Below are 17,975 nucleotides of genomic sequence, written 5' to 3' on the forward strand. Positions count from 1 at the left end.
AGACAGGGTTTCTCTGTGTAGCCCTGGCTGTCCTGGAACTCACTCTGTAGACCAGGCTGGCCTCGAACTCAGAAATCCGCCTGCCTCTGCCTCCTACATGCTGGGATCAAAGGCGTGCGCCACCACTGCTCAGTTCCTTCTCTTCTTCTATCATCCCACTTTCAAAGCTAGATAGACAGTAGCCTGAGGACTAAACAATCCCTCTTCCACATGTCTGTGTTGTGTGGCTCAACAAGCACTTTAAACTCTTGTGTCTCGGTTTTTTCATCTGTACAATGAATGGGATGGAGAGTCTTGGCACATTTCTTCCAGAGTCGCAAGAAATAACATCTATTACAGGATCTACCACAGTACCTGGAGGGTTGTGGGTGCCTGGCACACCCTGCTTTCATTTCCTCTCTGCAGCAGGGAGTATACAACGTGATTCCCTTAGCCCTCCCTGGTCCCAGCTTCGTTACCGGGCCCTGGGGTTCTCCATGAGGCTGAGAACCTGGCTTGTCCAGAGCTCCTTAGTTGTTGCTTAATGTGCCTATTGGCCCAGTGTGTGGGTGAGTAGATGGGTGTGGGTGAGTAGATGGGTATGGGTTTCCTGGGATAAGTAGGACTGTCACTGCCTTCCCCAGATTCCTGTGTGATAGTTCCTCCAGCCAGGTCTCACGCTTGTCCCTCTTATCTTATCTCCTCTCCTTCTATCAGAGGAAGGGCCAGCTCCCCTGGTCTCAACCAATCAGCATACCCAATCAGTCACTGAGGCTGACTACTGCTCTCTAGGAGGAACTGCAGAGAGGTAAGGCCTGTGGGGCTGTGTGGTGCAAACCTCCCATCTCATTGGAGGGGTTACCTTTCTGTGTTTTGGAGACGGGGAAAATGGGTTCTGCCTGGCCTGACCTTTGTGATCTTGGACAAGTGCTTAATAGTAATCCCAATGGAATTGATACAGTGCCTGCTTTATGTCAGTTCTCTTTTGTATGTATGTGCATGTATGTGTGTGTAAGCCAAAAGTCAACCTTAAAAGCAGTCACCTTAAAAAAATGACTTATTTTTATATTTTAAATTGTGTATGTGTGTATGTACATATGAATACAGGTATGTGTATGTGTGTGTATAAATCAGATATCAACCTTGAGTCATGTTGCTTAGGATCTGTCCACATTAAAAGGATTTTATTGTAAAGTGTGTGTGTATGTGTGTTTGTGTGTCCGCATGCGAATGCAGGTGTCTGCAGAAGCCAGAGGGGTTGGATCCACTAGAACTGAGTTATATAAGCATTTGTGAGCTGCCCCATATGGGTAGTGGAAGTCAAACACTGGTCTCCTGAAAAGCAGTATATGCTTTGCTGTGGAGCCATCCCTCTGGTCCCCTACCTTGTCTTTTTAAGTTAAGATCTCTGGGACCTGTTTCACTGAGTAGTTTAGGCTGGGTGGTCGGTGGGCCCCCAGGATCCACCTGTCTTTCTCCAGCACTGAGATTACAAGCACGTGTACCATACCCTACTTTATACCTGGGTTCTGGGTTCAAACTCAGCTCCTCACGCTTGCATAGCACACACTTATATTTCCCCTCTACCCATGCCCTTTTAAAATTGTTCTTGTTTTGTTCCAGTAGCCCTACAAACTAGAGACTGTTAGGCTCAAGAAGACTGCACTTGGCTTGCCCCAAACTGTACTACTCCTTTCCCTCATCCTCACAGATTCCTAGTGTCCACCCTATTATCAGGCAATACTGGCAACTCTCAGATAGGTTCATCTCTTGCCCAAGCTGCAGGCTTCTTCTGGTTCCTGGGTGAACAGGCTCAGCCCACCTTTCTTCCACCTTGCCATGGCCAACGTCACACTGAAGCCGCTCTGTCCACTCTTGGAGGAGATGGTCCAGCTTCCAAACCACAGCAACTCTAGCCTCCGCTACATCGACCACGTGTCGGTGCTGTTGCACGGGCTGGCCTCGCTGCTGGGCCTGGTGGAAAACGGACTCATCCTGTTTGTGGTGGGCTGTCGCATGCGCCAGACGGTGGTCACCACCTGGGTGCTGCACCTGGCGCTGTCCGACTTGCTAGCCGCCGCCTCCCTGCCTTTCTTCACCTACTTCCTGGCAGTGGGCCACTCGTGGGAACTAGGCACTACCTTCTGCAAGCTACATTCCTCGGTCTTCTTCCTCAATATGTTTGCCAGCGGCTTCCTGCTCAGTGCCATTAGCCTAGACCGCTGCCTGCAGGTGGTGAGGCCAGTGTGGGCACAGAACCACCGCACGGTGGCGGTCGCGCACAGAGTCTGCCTGATGCTCTGGGCTCTGGCGGTGCTCAACACAATACCATATTTCGTGTTCAGAGACACCATCCCGCGGCTTGATGGCCGCATCATGTGCTACTACAACTTGCTGCTCTGGAATCCAGGGCCTGACCGCGACACCACGTGTGACTACCGCCAGAAGGCCCTGGCGGTCAGCAAATTTCTTCTGGCCTTCATGGTACCTCTGGCCATCATTGCCTCGAGCCACGTGGCCGTGAGCCTGCGACTGCACCACCGTGGTCGCCAGAGGACAGGCCGCTTCGTGCGCCTGGTGGCGGCCATCGTGGTGGCCTTCGTGCTCTGCTGGGGGCCCTACCACATCTTCAGTCTGCTGGAGGCGCGTGCCCATTCTGTCACCACGCTACGGAGGCTCGCGTCACGTGGGCTGCCCTTTGTCACCAGCCTGGCCTTCTTCAACAGCGTGGTCAACCCACTGCTCTATGTGTTCACATGTCCCGACATGTTGTACAAACTGCGGCGCTCACTACGCGCGGTGCTTGAAAGCGTGCTGGTGGAAGACAGCGACCAGAGTGGTGGGCTCCGCAATCGCCGCCGCCGCGCCTCCTCCACCGCCACCCCAACCTCTACCCTCCTGCTGGCTGACCGACTTCCCCAACTGCGTCCAAACCGCTTGATCGGCTGGATGAGGCGTGGCAGTGCAGAGGTCCCACAGAGGGTCTGAGCGGTCCCTGGAGAAGCAGGGCTCATTGAGCTGTACTTTGGATTAGACCGGCACAGCCCAGATGACATGCCAACACATTCTGGGTCTCTCTCTTGAAACCCAGTTAAAAATGTACATAGCCAATGCCAGGCACAAGTCTTGGGGAGGGTCCAGGCAGCCAGTTTATAGAAGTGTCCTGAGTGACTCAATCTCCCTGAGCAAGGTGAATTGAAGCAGTCCTTTCTAAACACTTTAATCTTGCAGTATGGAGCTGGGAGAGCAGCAGGATGCAAAAGTAGCCATTGAGGAGTTACCTGGCTCCTGACTGCTGACCTCCAGGTTTCTACACATTTAAGAGCAAAAGTGCTTAATTGCCTAGGGATCTTGTTAGGGTAACTGATAAGGGTCGGGTAAATTTTTTGTACTTCTATTAACTTCCTGGCAGCTGGCCCAAGGCACTTGGGAATCACACAGGTTAAGCTCACAGCCTGCATCTCATAACTCCCTGCTTTGTGAATGGGACAAAGGGAGTCGGCCAATCAGTATTTATGGGGGTCAGTGCGAGGAAAAGGGTTGAGACCAGCCAACTGCCTTCATTTTTAATCCCCCATTTGGCCTGTGACAGGTGCTTTACCCACACCTTGCTAGTCAGCTTGTTATTGTTATATATGGTGATATGGATGTGTCAACTCCCACTAGGGATTTTCACTGCCCAGTTTTCGGGCTGCTGCTGCTGGCCTTCAGCAGCATTGGATCTCTATGCAGAGAGAACAACCTACCGTTATTAGCTGCCTCGCAGGGAGAGGGCCTGGCAGCCATCACTGCCAACCTACAGGTGGAAGGAGCACCTGTGCCAGTCATGGACCTTCTATCACACTCTCATGTCAAGTCATCATCATAGACTGCAGGGAAGCTGGCTGACTCCTCTTTACCTTCTAGGGGAAGGGGAGCTGATGTCAGAAATTGGTAAATATGGAACGGGGATGGGGTATTCTCAGGATCTCCTGAACCACGTTAAAGGCCAGGCTGGTTGTCAGTTGTGTTGAGCAGGCCTCAAGCCTGTGGCAGGTGCTTCTCAAACTGGAGAGTAAAATGTCACCAAGTCCCTCCTGCTTTACTCAGTGTACCTGTCACACCACTATTTCAATGGTTTATTATGATAATGAAAGCCCAGTGGGGCAGGGGCTTCTGTCCTTCGGGGAGCCCAGAGCTGTACTTATGCATATACCAATAAACACCTCTGCGATAGAGCAAGTGGGCATGACTCAAGCCTCGAGGCTTCTACAGTCCAGTGTGGCAAAGGGGTGCTGGAGAGAAACTCAGCTCCCTGTAACACCCCACTTTAATCTTTTAGTGCTAAACAAGGGAAAGACTAGCTTCAGTTGACTGAGGGGACCAAATCAGTAGAATCCACAAGTGGCTAAGATGTCACTGAAAAAATGGAGGTGCTGACTTCTGACAGCAGACCTTTAGGCGTGGGTAACACCCAGGACCCCAAGTTAGGGATTTATTAGCTCACTGGGAAACAAGAATTCACAGTTGAAGACCTCTTTTGTTGTTTTGATTTTTTTAGATACGACTTCTCTGTGTAGCCCTGGCTATCCTGTACTCTATAGACAAGACTGGCCTTGAACTCTGAGAGAGCTGCCTGTCTCTGTCTCCTAAGCACGGGGATAAAAGGTGTGCATTGCTGCAACCACCCAGCAACAGTTTATGACCATAAGGCACTTTGGAACAGGCAGTAAAGGAGATGGGGACAGTTAAATCTCTCTTGAGTCCCAGCATAGTCGTCAGTTCCCTCTAGGCTGGAGTCTCCGTCTTAATGTGACAGCGTTGGTGTGCTGGCTCCAGGAGAGGTGTCAGTCAGTGGTCTGAGAAGTGCCTTGTTTGCTGAGGCCTATGGACTGTCCTGAGCTCAGACCTTGGCTACAGGCCTCTGGGGTGGTTGTTTCTGGAGCAAGGCCAGTGTGTCTCGTTTTTCAATGGAACGCAACTGCTTCTTCTTTGCTTTCTTGAGCTTGGCAGGGTTTCGGATCTGAGGAGGAAATAGGAGGCATCAGTGTGGATGAGAAACCTCTGCTTATCTTTGAGGAAAAGGGGGCGGGAGGGGGGCAAGGGCCCAGAACTGCAGCAGGACAATGGGCCATGTAATGCAGGGGGCCCAAGCACCTTAACGGCCTCTTTCACCATGCCACAGCCTGCATCCCTTGGGTGGGTACTCACCACTTGGACAATCTCAGCCTTGCGTTCATTTTCTAGACGGCGTCTCAGGTTTTCAGCCCGGCGCTCTTTCTTCTCCTGAAACACAGAGAAGAGCAATCTCAGGCTAGGAACTGAGATGGTCTTGGCATCTTAGGCCACTGGTGAGTGAGAACTGACACAATCCTAGGAGGAAGGATTGTCTAGGCACTTCTGGGGGAAGAACAGGGATGCAATGCAATGGGTGTAGAGGCCCACCACGGCAAGAGTACCCAGTTCCAAATCAGAAAGTAGACATCTGAAGGCAGGGTCTTACACAAGATGACTGTGTGGGCCAAGATGTGGGTGCCTCCCACTCAGAAGCCACACACAGGCAGAATGGCCCCTTGTGCTAGCTGCCAGAAGGCTGGGGCTGGTTCCAGATTTTCTTCTGCCCAGGCTCAGGTGTCCCAGAATGAGAATGCAAGGACAGGTTATAGCTGGGCTCCGCACCTGGCCCTGGGTAGGGGTGGGAAGGATGAACTGTCAAAGGCTCTGGAGGAACCTAGTCCAGCCTGAGTCTTCATTCTTCTACTTTCTAATTAGGGTGCTGTGGCTGAGCCTGTACCTTCACTTCCTCACTGCTACAGTAAAGTTGACCACAGGACCTACCTCATCAGGCTGACTTAAGAAATACATGTGTGACTAAAGCCTGGAATAGTACCAGCTCTCCAGGGACACTCAGAGCCTGTTCTGGGGGTGGGAAGTCCAGGGTCTCCTGCCACTGTACTAGCAGAACTAGGGCATGGATGATGGCTGCAACAATGATGGCTATGTGGTTAGGTCTTTCTGTGGCTCTGACAACCTGGGGTCATGGGGGTGGCCTGGGCCCTTGGGGAGGAAGTGACCTGTGCTCCTATGTATTAGGAGGAGGGCTGGGAGGATGCACCTCTCTAGTTGCTCACAAGTTGGCAACTGTTTTAGCCAAGCAGGAGTCTAGGCTGTACAGGAAAAATGACAGTGCCAGCTAGATCTGGAACGACTCAAAGCTAAGTGGAGGGATGCCTTAGTGATTGGTCCATTCCTCCTCCCAGTGGCCAAGCTGGAACCACAGATTTGAGACAAGTCATTTGAATCAGTGCTCCTTCTGTACCCTGGGCTCACCAGACTAGCAATGATAGCTGAACTTGGTCCTGGGGACAATCCTGCTAACCAACCCAGGATGACCTTGCTTACTCAGTACTGACTGCTAAAGTAAAACTGAGGCTCTTTCCAAGATCCTGGAGGCTAAAGGTGTTGGGAACAAGCCTTTGTGGTGCTGGTGACTGAGCCCAAGGCTCTGTGCATGCTAATCAAGTCTCTAGCTCATGATCATGAACCTCTAATGAGGACATTTTTGGTTCTGAGATGGTAGAAAGGGGAGTGAACTAGAAGCAAGTGAAAGGACCATCTCCATGGTGGTGTGTGTGGGAGTCTCTTCTAGAATGACAGTGACAAATTTGAGGCAAGCTTTTCCCTCATGAGCAGGTCTCAGAGAGGGGTCTGACCCCACCACATTTAATGCCGCTGCCACCAAGATGGCCTGCTGGCCTTTATCTCAGGCTCACTCTACTTCCAGGTCTCCTCCATGTCCATGAGAGCAGAAGCTTAGCTGGATGGTAGAGTGGGAATCCTATCATGACCCTCGACTATTCTTCTTACCTCCGGGGCCCTCATGTCCAGGGGCTCTGACTAAGTCATACACCTGTGCCTGTCATACTCCCAGTGTCTGTTGCAGCAGATAAGTATTTGTCCTCTGGGATCCAGACTTGGAGGAATGGTCCCTTACCTGCCGGCGCCTCTGTTTCTCCTCCTCCAGGTGCCGGGCGAAGTCCTTAGCCAGCTTTCTCTCCTGTCGCTCCTTCATCTTCCGCTGCCAGGAGGTACGCAGGGGCTTGTCCTGAACCATCTGTGAGAACCTTGGCAGGAGAGGAGGCATTTGGGGGACCTCTGTGGTGCTGCCTTCATATACTGCTCTCACTGGGCTCTGGGTCTGCTTTTTTTTCTTTTTTAACTGAATATTTTCTTTACATTTCAAATATTATCCCTTTTCCTGGTCCCCGTCTCCCCCCACCCCAGAACCCCGTTATCCCATCCCCCCTCCTCCTGCTTCTATGAGGGTGTTCCCCCACCCACCCACTCCCTCTGGGTCTGCTTCTTGTCCTCTCCTACTTGCCTGGCATTCAGCTTTCTACAGAAACTTAGGATGGAACAGGTTGCTAAGCATGTAGGCCTGTTTCCTCTACAGAGGAACTAACCAAGACTTCAAAAGTCCTCTCATTCCTGAGTGTAGATTGGGACTTGGAAGATTTTTTTTGTTTGTTTGTTTGTTTTTTCGAGACAGGGTTTCTCTGTATAGCCCTGGCTGGCCTGGAACTCAGAAATCCGCCTGCCTCTGCTTCCCAAGTGCTGGGATTAAAGGCATGCGCCACCACGCCCGGCTGACTTGAAGCTTTTTGTGCTAATATAGCCTCAGCTGTGAAATTTTGCTGCCACCAAACATGATAACCTGGGAGTGAATGCTTCTGGAAATGAGATACTCATGCCCTAGAGGGGTGTGCAATAACAAGGCCCTTTTGTAACAAATTCAGATTATTCTCCAGTTTGGGAGATGTGAAGGTGGAGAACTGGGATTTGGGGATTTCTGTTGAGTCTGGCTTTTCTGAAGAGTTAAATGTTCTTAGAGTCATAGAAGAATGGAGATGACGTCTGTAAGAACTCTCTAGGGTGTGCTGAAACATTCCAGGAGGGTGTAAGTGCAGGGACAAGGAATAGAAGATGAAGCTAAGCCATGAAACGCTGAAAACTGTTGCAACTGGTGATAGGACTCCTAAAACTCAGCTCTTTCCTTTTCTGTGATAAAAAGTAAAAATAAAATGAAGACAAGCCTGCATGTCTGGTCTCTCCCCTACTCCTTGCTGAGTCTGCTGGGTGTTCCATGGGCCTGTTTTCTCCCCCATCTTATCCCCAGAACTCTAAGGCTCCTCGGCAGATCCTTTCACAGTGGCCCTTCTGCTTCCTACACTAAAACCTTGAGTCCTGTAGGAGTTCCTATTTACCTGCCTGTTATAGGGTAGTTCAAGCCAACCCTGTGTCTAAAGGCTTGGTGCATGCTGGGCAGTCTGTTGCTGACCAGACAAAGGTCAATAAAGCCTTTCTGAGCTGCCTGCTCCCTTCCTAGGAGTCTGGCATACACAGTTTGGAACCTGGCACCAGGCTTATCCATAGGCATCCTGTTTCTGACCCCTTCCCACTGTATGGTTCAATATTGATACAAACATGCTCCTCTCCTGCCAAGTCTGCAAGCTGGCTTAAGACCCAGCTTCCTAAACACAGAGCAGTGGGTGCCTTGTGGACGTCCTTTCTACTCTTAAAAATGTGGCGGGGAGAGTTGATGTTCAGCACTAGTTACTGGAGATGGAAGACAGGCCCACTACTCACTGCCTATGTGAGCCTGTGTGTGCAAGGAAGCCTCTCAGCCACAGCGCCCTTCTGTGTGCGAGCCCATCTGGCTGGTCACCGGTGGCCATCAGTGGCCTGTATTGTGGTTTGCTTGGACAGGGAAAAGGAGCAGCTTCAAAGTTTCTCCACTTGGTGCCTTTCTCTTCAAGCCTCACTTTCCTGTTTAATGGGGTGTGCTTGCGGGAGGGGTTATCCCCATCGCTTAGGATTTAAGAGTATAACAAAATGACTTCTGTAAGGAGCCTGCACAAAGCCTGGCATGGTCCACCCTTCATCAATGTCATTTTCTTAAAATCTCTGATGCCCTGTTCCCTTACTCTTACGAGTTCTTGTCTCTGGCCAGTAGCTGACACTTCAACTGAACCCTACTTCTCCTTCTCCAGACACTGTCATAATGTCTCCAGACATTGTCTCCATCCATGTCACAACAGTGGGCATTTCAACTGAATGCCACTTCTCTTCTTCTGCTGCCTAAATGATGCCCTTTCCATATGCGCTTCCTTCCTCATTCCTTTACTGAGAAATCTAAACTGAGCACCACCATGCCCCAGCACTGAAGGGACAGGGAAGACCTCATGTCTTAAGAAGGCTGGAACCCAAGGGAAGCTGGCCACCAGAAGCAGGTTAACGGGTTCACTCACACACTTTGCAATCAAATCTATGCTCCCATCCCGTGTCTCAATTAGCCTCCTTGAGCCTTGCTTCCTCAGATGTACAACACCAATACTAGTAACACCTGCTCCAAAGGGTAGATGACGATTACATGTGCTGCTGGCTATGAAAGACTCTCTCTTTCATAGATGTGGCGGACAAAGTAAAGGTGGCACGTCTTTAAACCCAGCACTAGGGAAGCAGAAGCAGGTGTATCTCTGAATTTCAGCACAGCCAGTGCTATACAATGAGACCCTGCCTCATAATAAAAAAAGGATGGGAAGGAAGCTCAAAAGAACACCGCCTAGGGCAGACACTAAAGAAATGATCTTTGAGGATCTATCTCCCTCCCCGACCTTAGGGCATTTTGACATTATGATCCTGTTTGTTAATTTCACTCGAGTGAGCTCTTTCCAACCCTTGGATTGCATCCAGGCGAAGGCAAGGTCCAAATGTACGAAGAACCCAACACATCGCCCATGCTACCCCCACTTTACCTCTTCTTGGAGCGGTCTTTCCACACACGTCCGGATTTGGGCTTCCCTTTCGGAATTACAGGAAGCTCCTCCTTCTCTTTCAATTTCTTGGACGCTGGGGCCTGGGGAGAGGCTATAACTCGCTTCTTTAGGTTGGGACTTTCTGTTACTGTCTCTCCCGCCGGAGGCAGCTTGCCTGGCTCCAACTGGCGCTCTGGGGAGCTAGGTGCCTGGACTGTCAGCTCCTGTGCTGGCTGAGAGGGCTCGGGACCCGGTGCTTGCTGGCCCGGGCAAGGCTCGGGGGATCCTGGGATCACCTCCTCTTTAGCGTGGGCCGCCTCAGAGTCCAGTTCTCCCTGTGGGGGAGGTAATTTGGATGGCTGCTCTCGTTGCGGGGATTCCGGGCTCGACTCTGTCTGTCCTGCAGGTGACTCCAGGCCCAGATCTTGATGAGGTTGAAGGGACCCGGGGTGAGGCTCTGGCTGCCTTTGTGGGGACCCATCGCCTGCATCCTGTCTAGGACAGGGTGATCCGGGGCTCGTCTCCGGCTGAGGTTCGGGAGACTGAAGGCTCAGTGGTGGAACTCTCGGAGACTTGAGCTCTTCTGTTTCTTCAGGGATCGACTTGAAACCTACAAGAGCCCGTTTCGCCCGAGAGACTTCGGGGACAGGAAGGTTCTCTGGAGACAGAGGTTTCAGGCCTTCCAGCCGCCGGCTGCGCCTCAGCGGCGTATCCATGGCTCACGTGTAGCCTCTGTAGCCTTCGGAATCGTCGGCGCCTTCATATGACGTCAGACTCGTCCATTTCCGTACCGGGCAGGAAGCGCACTTAGGCGGAGCCGGGGAATGATGTCAGTAGACGCATGCGTGTTGTGCAGGAGCTCAGTTACTGCGTTTAGTTGCTTGGTTTCTGCGATGCGGTTTTTTTTTTTTTTTTTTTTTTTTTTTTTTTTTTTTTTTTTTTTTTTTCAAACCGCGAGTTCTTGCAAGGTGCAAGAGAAGCGGGGATGGGGTGGGGTATATTATACATATTTTTTTTTTTCTTGAGAGAAGAGGTTGGCAAAAAGGCGGAGGGAGTCTGTAGGCAGAGCCGAATGAGCGTTTTAACTTACTTTAGATCGGCTGGGCCCGCAAACATCCCGCTTTCTTTTATCTTTTGTAACACAGTAGCTTTGCGCTGTGTAACAAAGGCGGGGGGGGGGGCGGTCCTGGTAGTCTTCATCAGTGGGAAATCTTCAGTTTTTGAGTTGTTTCAAACGTTCCCATCCTTGTCACCTCCCTCTTCTCTACTCCTGGGCCCAAGTATGCAGTAGGTGGTTCTCATCTTTGAACAGTTTCAGTTAATCAGCAAAGTGTCAGGTCTGTGGCCCAGAAAACCTTGACTGCTTGTTGTTAATGTTGGGGGTCACAACCTGTGCCCGAAGTCAGGCCTAGCTATCTCATCCTCAATAAGCCAATTGAAAGAGACAAATTAAAAATTGGAAATCTTTAGAAAAAAGAGATTTATTCAATGTAGTCATACTAGGAAGAGGGGCAAAGAGATTTTGTGAATCACCCAAATTCGACCTTAGGGTTCTAAAGTTAGATAAAAAATTTAGATAGAGGGCCAAGGATAAATACATCTGAGTAGTCCTTACCAAGGTATGGCTCTGCCCACCATTGACCCATTATTATCGGGGTTTTAGTCTCATCCTGTAAGGTGATCTGACAAGCTTTTAGATCTCTGAAATCTTTTTTCCAGGAGACAAGTTTCCCCTCTGGCTGGTACCTTTTTCTTCTCCCAGCATGAGAATTCTGGGAAATTTTCCATTTCTTTGGAGTCCATTGTCTGATTGATTGGCTGATAGGCTAAGAGAAAGGTGGCGCTCGCCTTTAATCCCAGCACTTGGGAGGCAGAGGCAGGCAGATTTCAGAGTTCGAGGCCAGCCTGGTCTACAGAGTGAGTTCCAGAACAGCCAGGGCTACACAGAGAAACCCTGTCTCGAAAAACCAAAAAACCCAACACTGTCATTTCTGCTGGGATGGTTACTTGCTGACCCAGGAGGAGACAGGGAAGGTGAAGACCCAGAGAAATGTTCCTGTGAGCGAGGTAGAAAGCACAATTCTTGGACACACCCCCTAGGCACTGCCACACATGGAGTCAACCTGAGTCCACTCTTAGGGGTAGGGAATAGTACAGCTTCTACATGTCACTAGAAACTGTAGCACCCGTGTGCTGTAATTATATGTCTGGTCTGGTCTGGTCTGGTATGTCTGGTATGGTATATCTCCCGGGTATGGGCTCAGAGCATGTTCCTGATTTAAGGGGAGCTAAGGAGTTGTAGTTAGGCACCCAGTCTCCCAGTTCTTTCAGCCTCTCAATTCTCAGAGAAGTAGGTTCTGTTTGGTTGCTTAAATTCCTGCCCCTGCTTGACATAGGGCTCTGGAGGAGATTATATACCTTCCTGCACTCCTGCTCCAGGCTGTCACCCAGCCCCCTTCCTGGCTCTTACCTCTGCCTGGAGGGATCACTCTCAAATGTTGATCAGAGCACATAACTCAGGTCTAATTTTGTGTCTCTTCCAGGGTAGTAGTGTGTGTGTTAAGAGAGATCGATTTTGGACAGAAGACTTTTGATGTGCCTCTAATACCTGTGCAATGTTCCACTTGAACCCAGCCTGCCTTTATCATTGCATGCACAGGTCAGAGAAGGCTCCTGAAATTTTCAGAGTAGATAGCTTCCTTCCTCAGTTTCATCTTGTAGGAGGATAAGAAGGGGCTTTTGTATAACCCCCCCCCCCCATGAGACCTCAGCAGGGGTCAGCCCCAGGCACTTGTGAAGGTAATCTGGTAATTCACTCGTCCTCACTTTGCCCTGGCTCACTTTCCCATTCACTTACTGTTGCTTCTAGGGAAGGGGGGGGGGTGCACTTTGTAAACATTATTTGCATATAAATCCTCATTTTAAGAGTTGGCTCTTGGTAGCTTTCAAAAGCTCTCCAGGACCTTGAAGCTCCTGGCAAAACAGTGAGATGTGGAGGACTAGTAAAGGTCTGTCTGTTTCTTTGTGTATGTCTATCTGGGCTTGTCTTTCAAGCTCCCAGTGTGTGTGTGTGTGTGTGTGTGTGTGTGTGTGTCTGTCTGTCTGTCTGTCTGTCTGTCTGTCTGTCTGTCTGTCGTCTGTCTGATGTGTAGGTATTTACCTCTGCCTGGGCAAGGTAAGAGAGTAGCTGGCTGACTGTCCTTGTCTCTTGATTCAAGCATGCATACCACTGTGTGCTCTTGCTTGTATAAATATCATGGGCCCATCTGTGTGTGTGTCTGTGCGCCTCTATGTGTGCATCTGTCAAGGCAGACCATTGTACTAGGGCTGACAACCATCCTCCTGGCTTGGTATTCCAGGGCACTAAAGGAACTCCAAGTGACCCCTGGTAGGCAGCAAGTGTTATAGTCAGTGCTGGGGATTTAAAAACTCAGTGCTGCCCTGATAGGGTGAATGACGGAAGCCTAGAGGAGTATCTGATCCACATCATGGACCCATCTGTAGGCACTGGTTTCCTTCAGTCAGCAGATCTTAGGTTACATAAATAAACCAGGTCTTGCCCAGTCAGCACTTCATAGCATGTGTGAAACTCAGCCCCTCCAGTGCATAGACCAGGGGCAGCCAGGGACAGGAATGTCTGCAGGAGGGGCAGTTGCCAGGCAACTAAACCTTCCATCTCTGTGACTAATCCTGGTTCACAGTGTCACTCACTGCCTGGCTTTGGCCAGCTGCTTTATCCTTTCTGTGTCTTGGTTATCTTCTGGGGAACAGCAAGATTTTCTATGAAAAGCTGAGGCTTCAGAGTCAGACTGGCCAGGCTCGACTCCCACTTCTACTTATTTGCTGTGTGATCATTACCAGTACCCGAGCCTCTCTGTGCTTCAGTTTCTTTATTAATAAAATGAGTCATAAGAACAGCACAACTGCCTCCCAGGGTTGTGCAGAATAAACGGCGCTGCAAGGTACATATCCGGCAGCTGGCTTCTCTCTGCTACTCACAGTTGCTTACGTATTTAAAGACAACTTTCCTATAGCTTTTCTAGAATCCTCTTTTAGTCAGGCTGAAATCTCCCATCTCTCCAACTGTCCCCCCAGTTCTCCCACCCCCTCCCCAAGAGCTGACTGCACGCAGCACCGTGGGTCCATCATCTTTCTACTCCACAGTTCCCAGTAGTATGGCCAGCTCGCCATGCTCTTCCTGGCAGTAAGCCAGCAGTGGGCCTCCAGTGGAAACTGTCCAAGGAGCTCCAGCTGTCTCCTGGTGTTATTTTTATATACTGTAAGTTTCCCTCCCCTCCCCTCCCACCCCCTACCCTCCCTTTTCTTCTTTCTCACTGTTCCTGCTTTTACCTTCTCTATTTTTTTCCTTCCTTCTCCCCCCTCTGTGAAGCCATCTTGGTTAGCCTTGAACTCATGGCAATCCACCTATCTCATCCTCCTCCTGAGTAGGTGCTACAGATGTGAGCCATCATGCCTGGCTAGTACAGGATCTCTGTTGAGTTGTGTTGGGGTCTAGTCCCTCTAATGTTACCCTTGGTCTGCCTCCTGTTTGGCAAGTGTGCACAGCTATTTTCAGGTGTATGCCCTGAATTGGTTCCAAAGAGTACATGGAGCAGGACAGGGGCCTGCTCTTACTGAGAGCACTCATCTCAGACCCCGTCCCTTCGATCCATGAAATGCCAGGACACGAGTGGGGAAGGAGGGACTGAGTGGGAGGAGAAGCACTGGACCATTCAGTTGTGGCACTCACAGAGATCTGGGAAGCTGCTGGGTTGGGGTGACTCCAAAGCTCTCTGGTACCTACTGCTCAGAGTGGAGAAAACAGCTTATCTCCAGATCTTCTCAAAGCATCTGTAGGTTTTGCTAAAACAAGAAGGGGTGCTGCTGCAGTTCCTTGGTCTGCAGAGGGTAGAGAATCTTATATGTGTATAGGTGTGTGTGTGTGTGTAGTCTTTAAGCATGCTCCCTGATCCGAACAGGTCAGAGAAGGGGTTAGAAATGACCTGAGCAGGTGGAAGAACGGAATCTAAGAAGATGGATATAAAATGTGGATATTTGGATAATATGGATATTTTATATCCATCCCATTCTCTCCCTACTGTATCTGACAACAATGTTTCTTCAGCTTCAGAAAGAATCAGTCAAACTGAAGGTGTGTCCAAGCCTTAGATGTTAGGATTCAGTATGTTTGGTATGGGGCCATGGGCTTGGGTTTCTAGCAAACTCTCAGGTGCTGCTGCTGGTGTTAGTGATGCAGGTAGTGTGCTGGTGCTGGTGCTGGTGGTCCACAGACCACACCCCGAGGATCAGTGTACCAGAGAAAGGGGTGAAGGAACCCCTGAAGAGCCTGCCTTCTTTGCCTTCCACATAGTGCAGAGGTTGAATTCAGTAACAGCCTATCATCCACCAAGAACTGATTATTTCCCCTGTGCCTGATACTAGAAACAACCAGGGGAACAGTTAGTCATGGTCCCTGCCTCGGAGCAACTTACATCACTTTGGAGGTTCCTAAAGCCCTGAGGTCCTTTGAGCAGGAATGAGTTTCACCAATGAATAGGGGAGGTAATGGCATCTCAGAGAGGCCATAAGGCTTGCACAAAGTCTACTCAAATGTGACTTTAACTCAGACTCCTCAGCTTGAGATCTCGCCCCATCACCTAATTGGGATGAGTGGGAGCTACCAGCAGAAGTGCGTGGGGCTGGTCTTGAACGGAACAGTGACAGACCCTGTACACTGAGGTACCCGGTTACCAGAGGGTGTCAGCTGGGGCTTGTGTGTAAAAGGAGCTCATCAGAAAGATGGGTAAACTCGTCCTGGCATTGTACACACTCAGTTCTCAGGATCTGGTCAATGACAGAGTTTCAGACTAAGTCACTTCCCTCCTTTCCCTCCTTTCCTTCTGTTTACTAGCCTACTCTAACCCTGGCTGTCCTGGAACTCACTCTGTAGATTAGGCTGGCCTCGAACTCAGAAATCTGCCTGCCTCTGCCTCCCAAGTGCTGGGATTAAAGGTGTGCACCACCATGCCCGGCACTAGCCTACTCTTATTTCCTTCACATCTGGCTTCTTGACAGCTCTGTTTTCCTTACAGTGTGATATCTACTTCAGTGGTGGTTGTTCCTCTCAGTCAGTGTGGTGGCTCATCTCCACAACAACCCTTGGAAATGCTGTCTTTCTGTGATGCTGGGGATGGCGCCCAGGGTTTCACACATGTTAAACAAGGATTGTAACATGGAGCCATACCCCCAGCCTTAGGAGATATTGACTTGGTGACGAAGAAAGAGCACCCCAGAGCAAAGTATGAGGTTCCTTTCCTGAACCACAGATTAAACTGGTCCCTGGTTTAGTGGTGGGGAATCTCAGTTCTTCATTGCAGGAGTTGAAGACCAGCCCCAGACCTCAGCCAGATGGTACATCCAAACTCAGGTGAGTGAATCAGGTCTCTCTGAGTCAACAAACTATTTTTTTTTTCTGTTTCTGTGGAGCCTCCAAATGTCTAACATTACCCTAGGACCAGGGCTACCTGTGGGACTCACAGGATCACTGGGCATGGCCGGAGCTCACCGCCATCCTATTTTCTAGTTACATCAAGAACTGTTTGTTTTGTGATCATAAATCTGCATCTCAGATACTCTGACTCACTCTACTGAAGGGGAGTCATAGAAACAGATTGTTTCCTCCGCAAACACCATTTATCTGCAGGTTAAAAGGCATGCTGCTAACAGGATGGTTAGCAATATTGATAATGCATTTTGCAGCAGGAGATCAGGAAGTCATAAAAATGTTTAAGTTTTGCCGGTAGTTTAAGCCATCAAAATTCTGTCTAGAGTAGCTAGCACACAAGGGTGGTGCTTGCAGATCTTGTCTGAGTCTCCAGCTAATCTTTTTCTTCAGAGGTGCAGGGATGAAAGCTGGTCACTGGCCAGAGGGTTTGAATCCAGAGCTCTGCTTCAAGAACACTAGTGATTTTTACCCACATTTCTCTGTCTTTGTGTACTTTATCTAAAGCATGAGTAAGTTCCCACTGTAGCCTAGCCTGACCCTGTTCTTTCTAAATAAGCCAGAAGCTGCAGGTCTTTAAAAGTGCCTTTCTTCTGGGTGTGGTGGTACACGCCTGCAGTCCCAGCACTCAGGAGGTGGGAACACTAAGAGGACCAGGAGGTAGAGATCAGCTTGGATATAAAACAAAATAAGTTAATTAAAATAAATCAAAATAATTAAGACAAAACTAAAGAGGGCTTCTTATAGAGATAAAGGGCAGATTAATTAGAGTGATATTTTCTGTTCTGCGCATCTCAACACAAAACAACACTCAGATGCTACCCTCTTCTGCTTGTGTGGTTTCAGCTCTCTGTTTTTGAAATGACTCTGCATAAATCTAGATAGACTTTCTTGGAGAGGTGTTAAGGACTGGGATTTACAAAGCTGGCCTGAGTAGGGTCTCCCCTCCATGTTATCTTCTTACTGTGTCACTTGGACACCCCTCAGGTGCTGGGATCTATGTCCCTCATTCTTCAGACTTCAGGATAGCACCAGCTAATGGAATGCAACTGAGTTGTTATGCATTTCTAAGGTTAGATCATGGAGGGCTGAGTACTTCTGCTTGGCTCTCATGGGGTGCTGGCTCTTGGAACTTTCAGCCTCCATGCTGTGAGGAAGTACAAGTCACCCTATGTGGAGAGATCCCCTGGAGCTGTCTTTGGTAGCCCAGTCAAGTGGCCAACACCTTTATCATCTAGCAGGTAGGAAAGGAGCTGCTTCTGTGATGAGCCTATCCCCAATTCACCAGGCAATCCTAACTTTAAGCCTTGCACCAACAGAGGTCCCAGAAACCATGAAGCAGAGATACTTTCTCCCGGTCCATATCTGTCCTGCCAAACTCATCAACAGTCATTTTTATACCACCAAGTCTTGGGATGGCTTGTTAAGCAACAACAATTACCATCAGTTGGCTAGAGTAAGAAGAACCAGGTTTGTTTGAAGGGGTCTCACCAGGTGCATTAACCACACTAGAGGACAGTCCCCATGTCCAGGAGTAGCTGGCCAACAAAACCCAAGCCAAACTGAGTAGTATTTCTGTAGACTTTTCCCTCTCATTTTGCTTTGTTAGGGATTTTTTTGTATTATTGTTTTGTTTTGCCTCTTTTGACTTCTGTTTTTGTAGGTGTGTGTGTGTGTGGTTTGAGGGAGGGAGGGAGGGA

At 49.6% G+C, this 17,975-nt stretch overlaps 2 protein-coding genes across 4 annotated transcripts; one reads left to right on the plus strand and one right to left on the minus strand.

Annotated features, from left to right (window-relative positions):
- Positions 1 to 721: 721 nt before the first annotated feature.
- Positions 722 to 3,078, plus strand: Ptgdr2 (prostaglandin D2 receptor 2). 3 transcript variants are annotated; one of them, XM_021151201.2, is made up of 2 exons: positions 722 to 787; positions 1,765 to 3,078. In XM_021151201.2, the coding sequence occupies exon 2, from the start codon at positions 1,819 to 1,821 to the stop codon at positions 2,965 to 2,967; it is 1,149 nt and encodes a 382-aa protein (XP_021006860.1). In that variant the 5' UTR covers positions 722 to 787; positions 1,765 to 1,818; the 3' UTR covers positions 2,968 to 3,078. The 3 variants fall into 3 exon arrangements, with proteins under 3 accessions (XP_021006860.1, XP_029328170.1, XP_029328171.1); XM_029472310.1 differs by having other exon boundaries at positions 727 to 787; positions 1,691 to 3,078; XM_029472311.1 differs by having other exon boundaries at positions 738 to 787; positions 1,759 to 3,078.
- Positions 3,079 to 4,560: 1,482 nt separating this feature from the next.
- On the minus strand, positions 4,561 to 10,521 carry Ccdc86 (coiled-coil domain containing 86). Its single transcript, XM_021152136.2, has 4 exons — positions 9,774 to 10,521; positions 6,953 to 7,082; positions 5,170 to 5,244; positions 4,561 to 4,981 (listed from the first exon to the last, which is right to left on the minus strand). The coding sequence occupies exons 1-4, from the start codon at positions 10,487 to 10,489 to the stop codon at positions 4,862 to 4,864; spliced, it is 1,041 nt and encodes a 346-aa protein (XP_021007795.1). The 5' UTR covers positions 10,490 to 10,521; the 3' UTR covers positions 4,561 to 4,861.
- Between the last annotated feature and the right edge of the window lie 7,454 nt (positions 10,522 to 17,975).

The sequence above is a fragment of the Mus caroli genome, chromosome 19 (assembly GCF_900094665.2).
Source record: "Mus caroli chromosome 19, CAROLI_EIJ_v1.1, whole genome shotgun sequence".
In the NCBI taxonomy this organism is placed as follows: domain Eukaryota; kingdom Metazoa; phylum Chordata; class Mammalia; order Rodentia; family Muridae; genus Mus; species Mus caroli.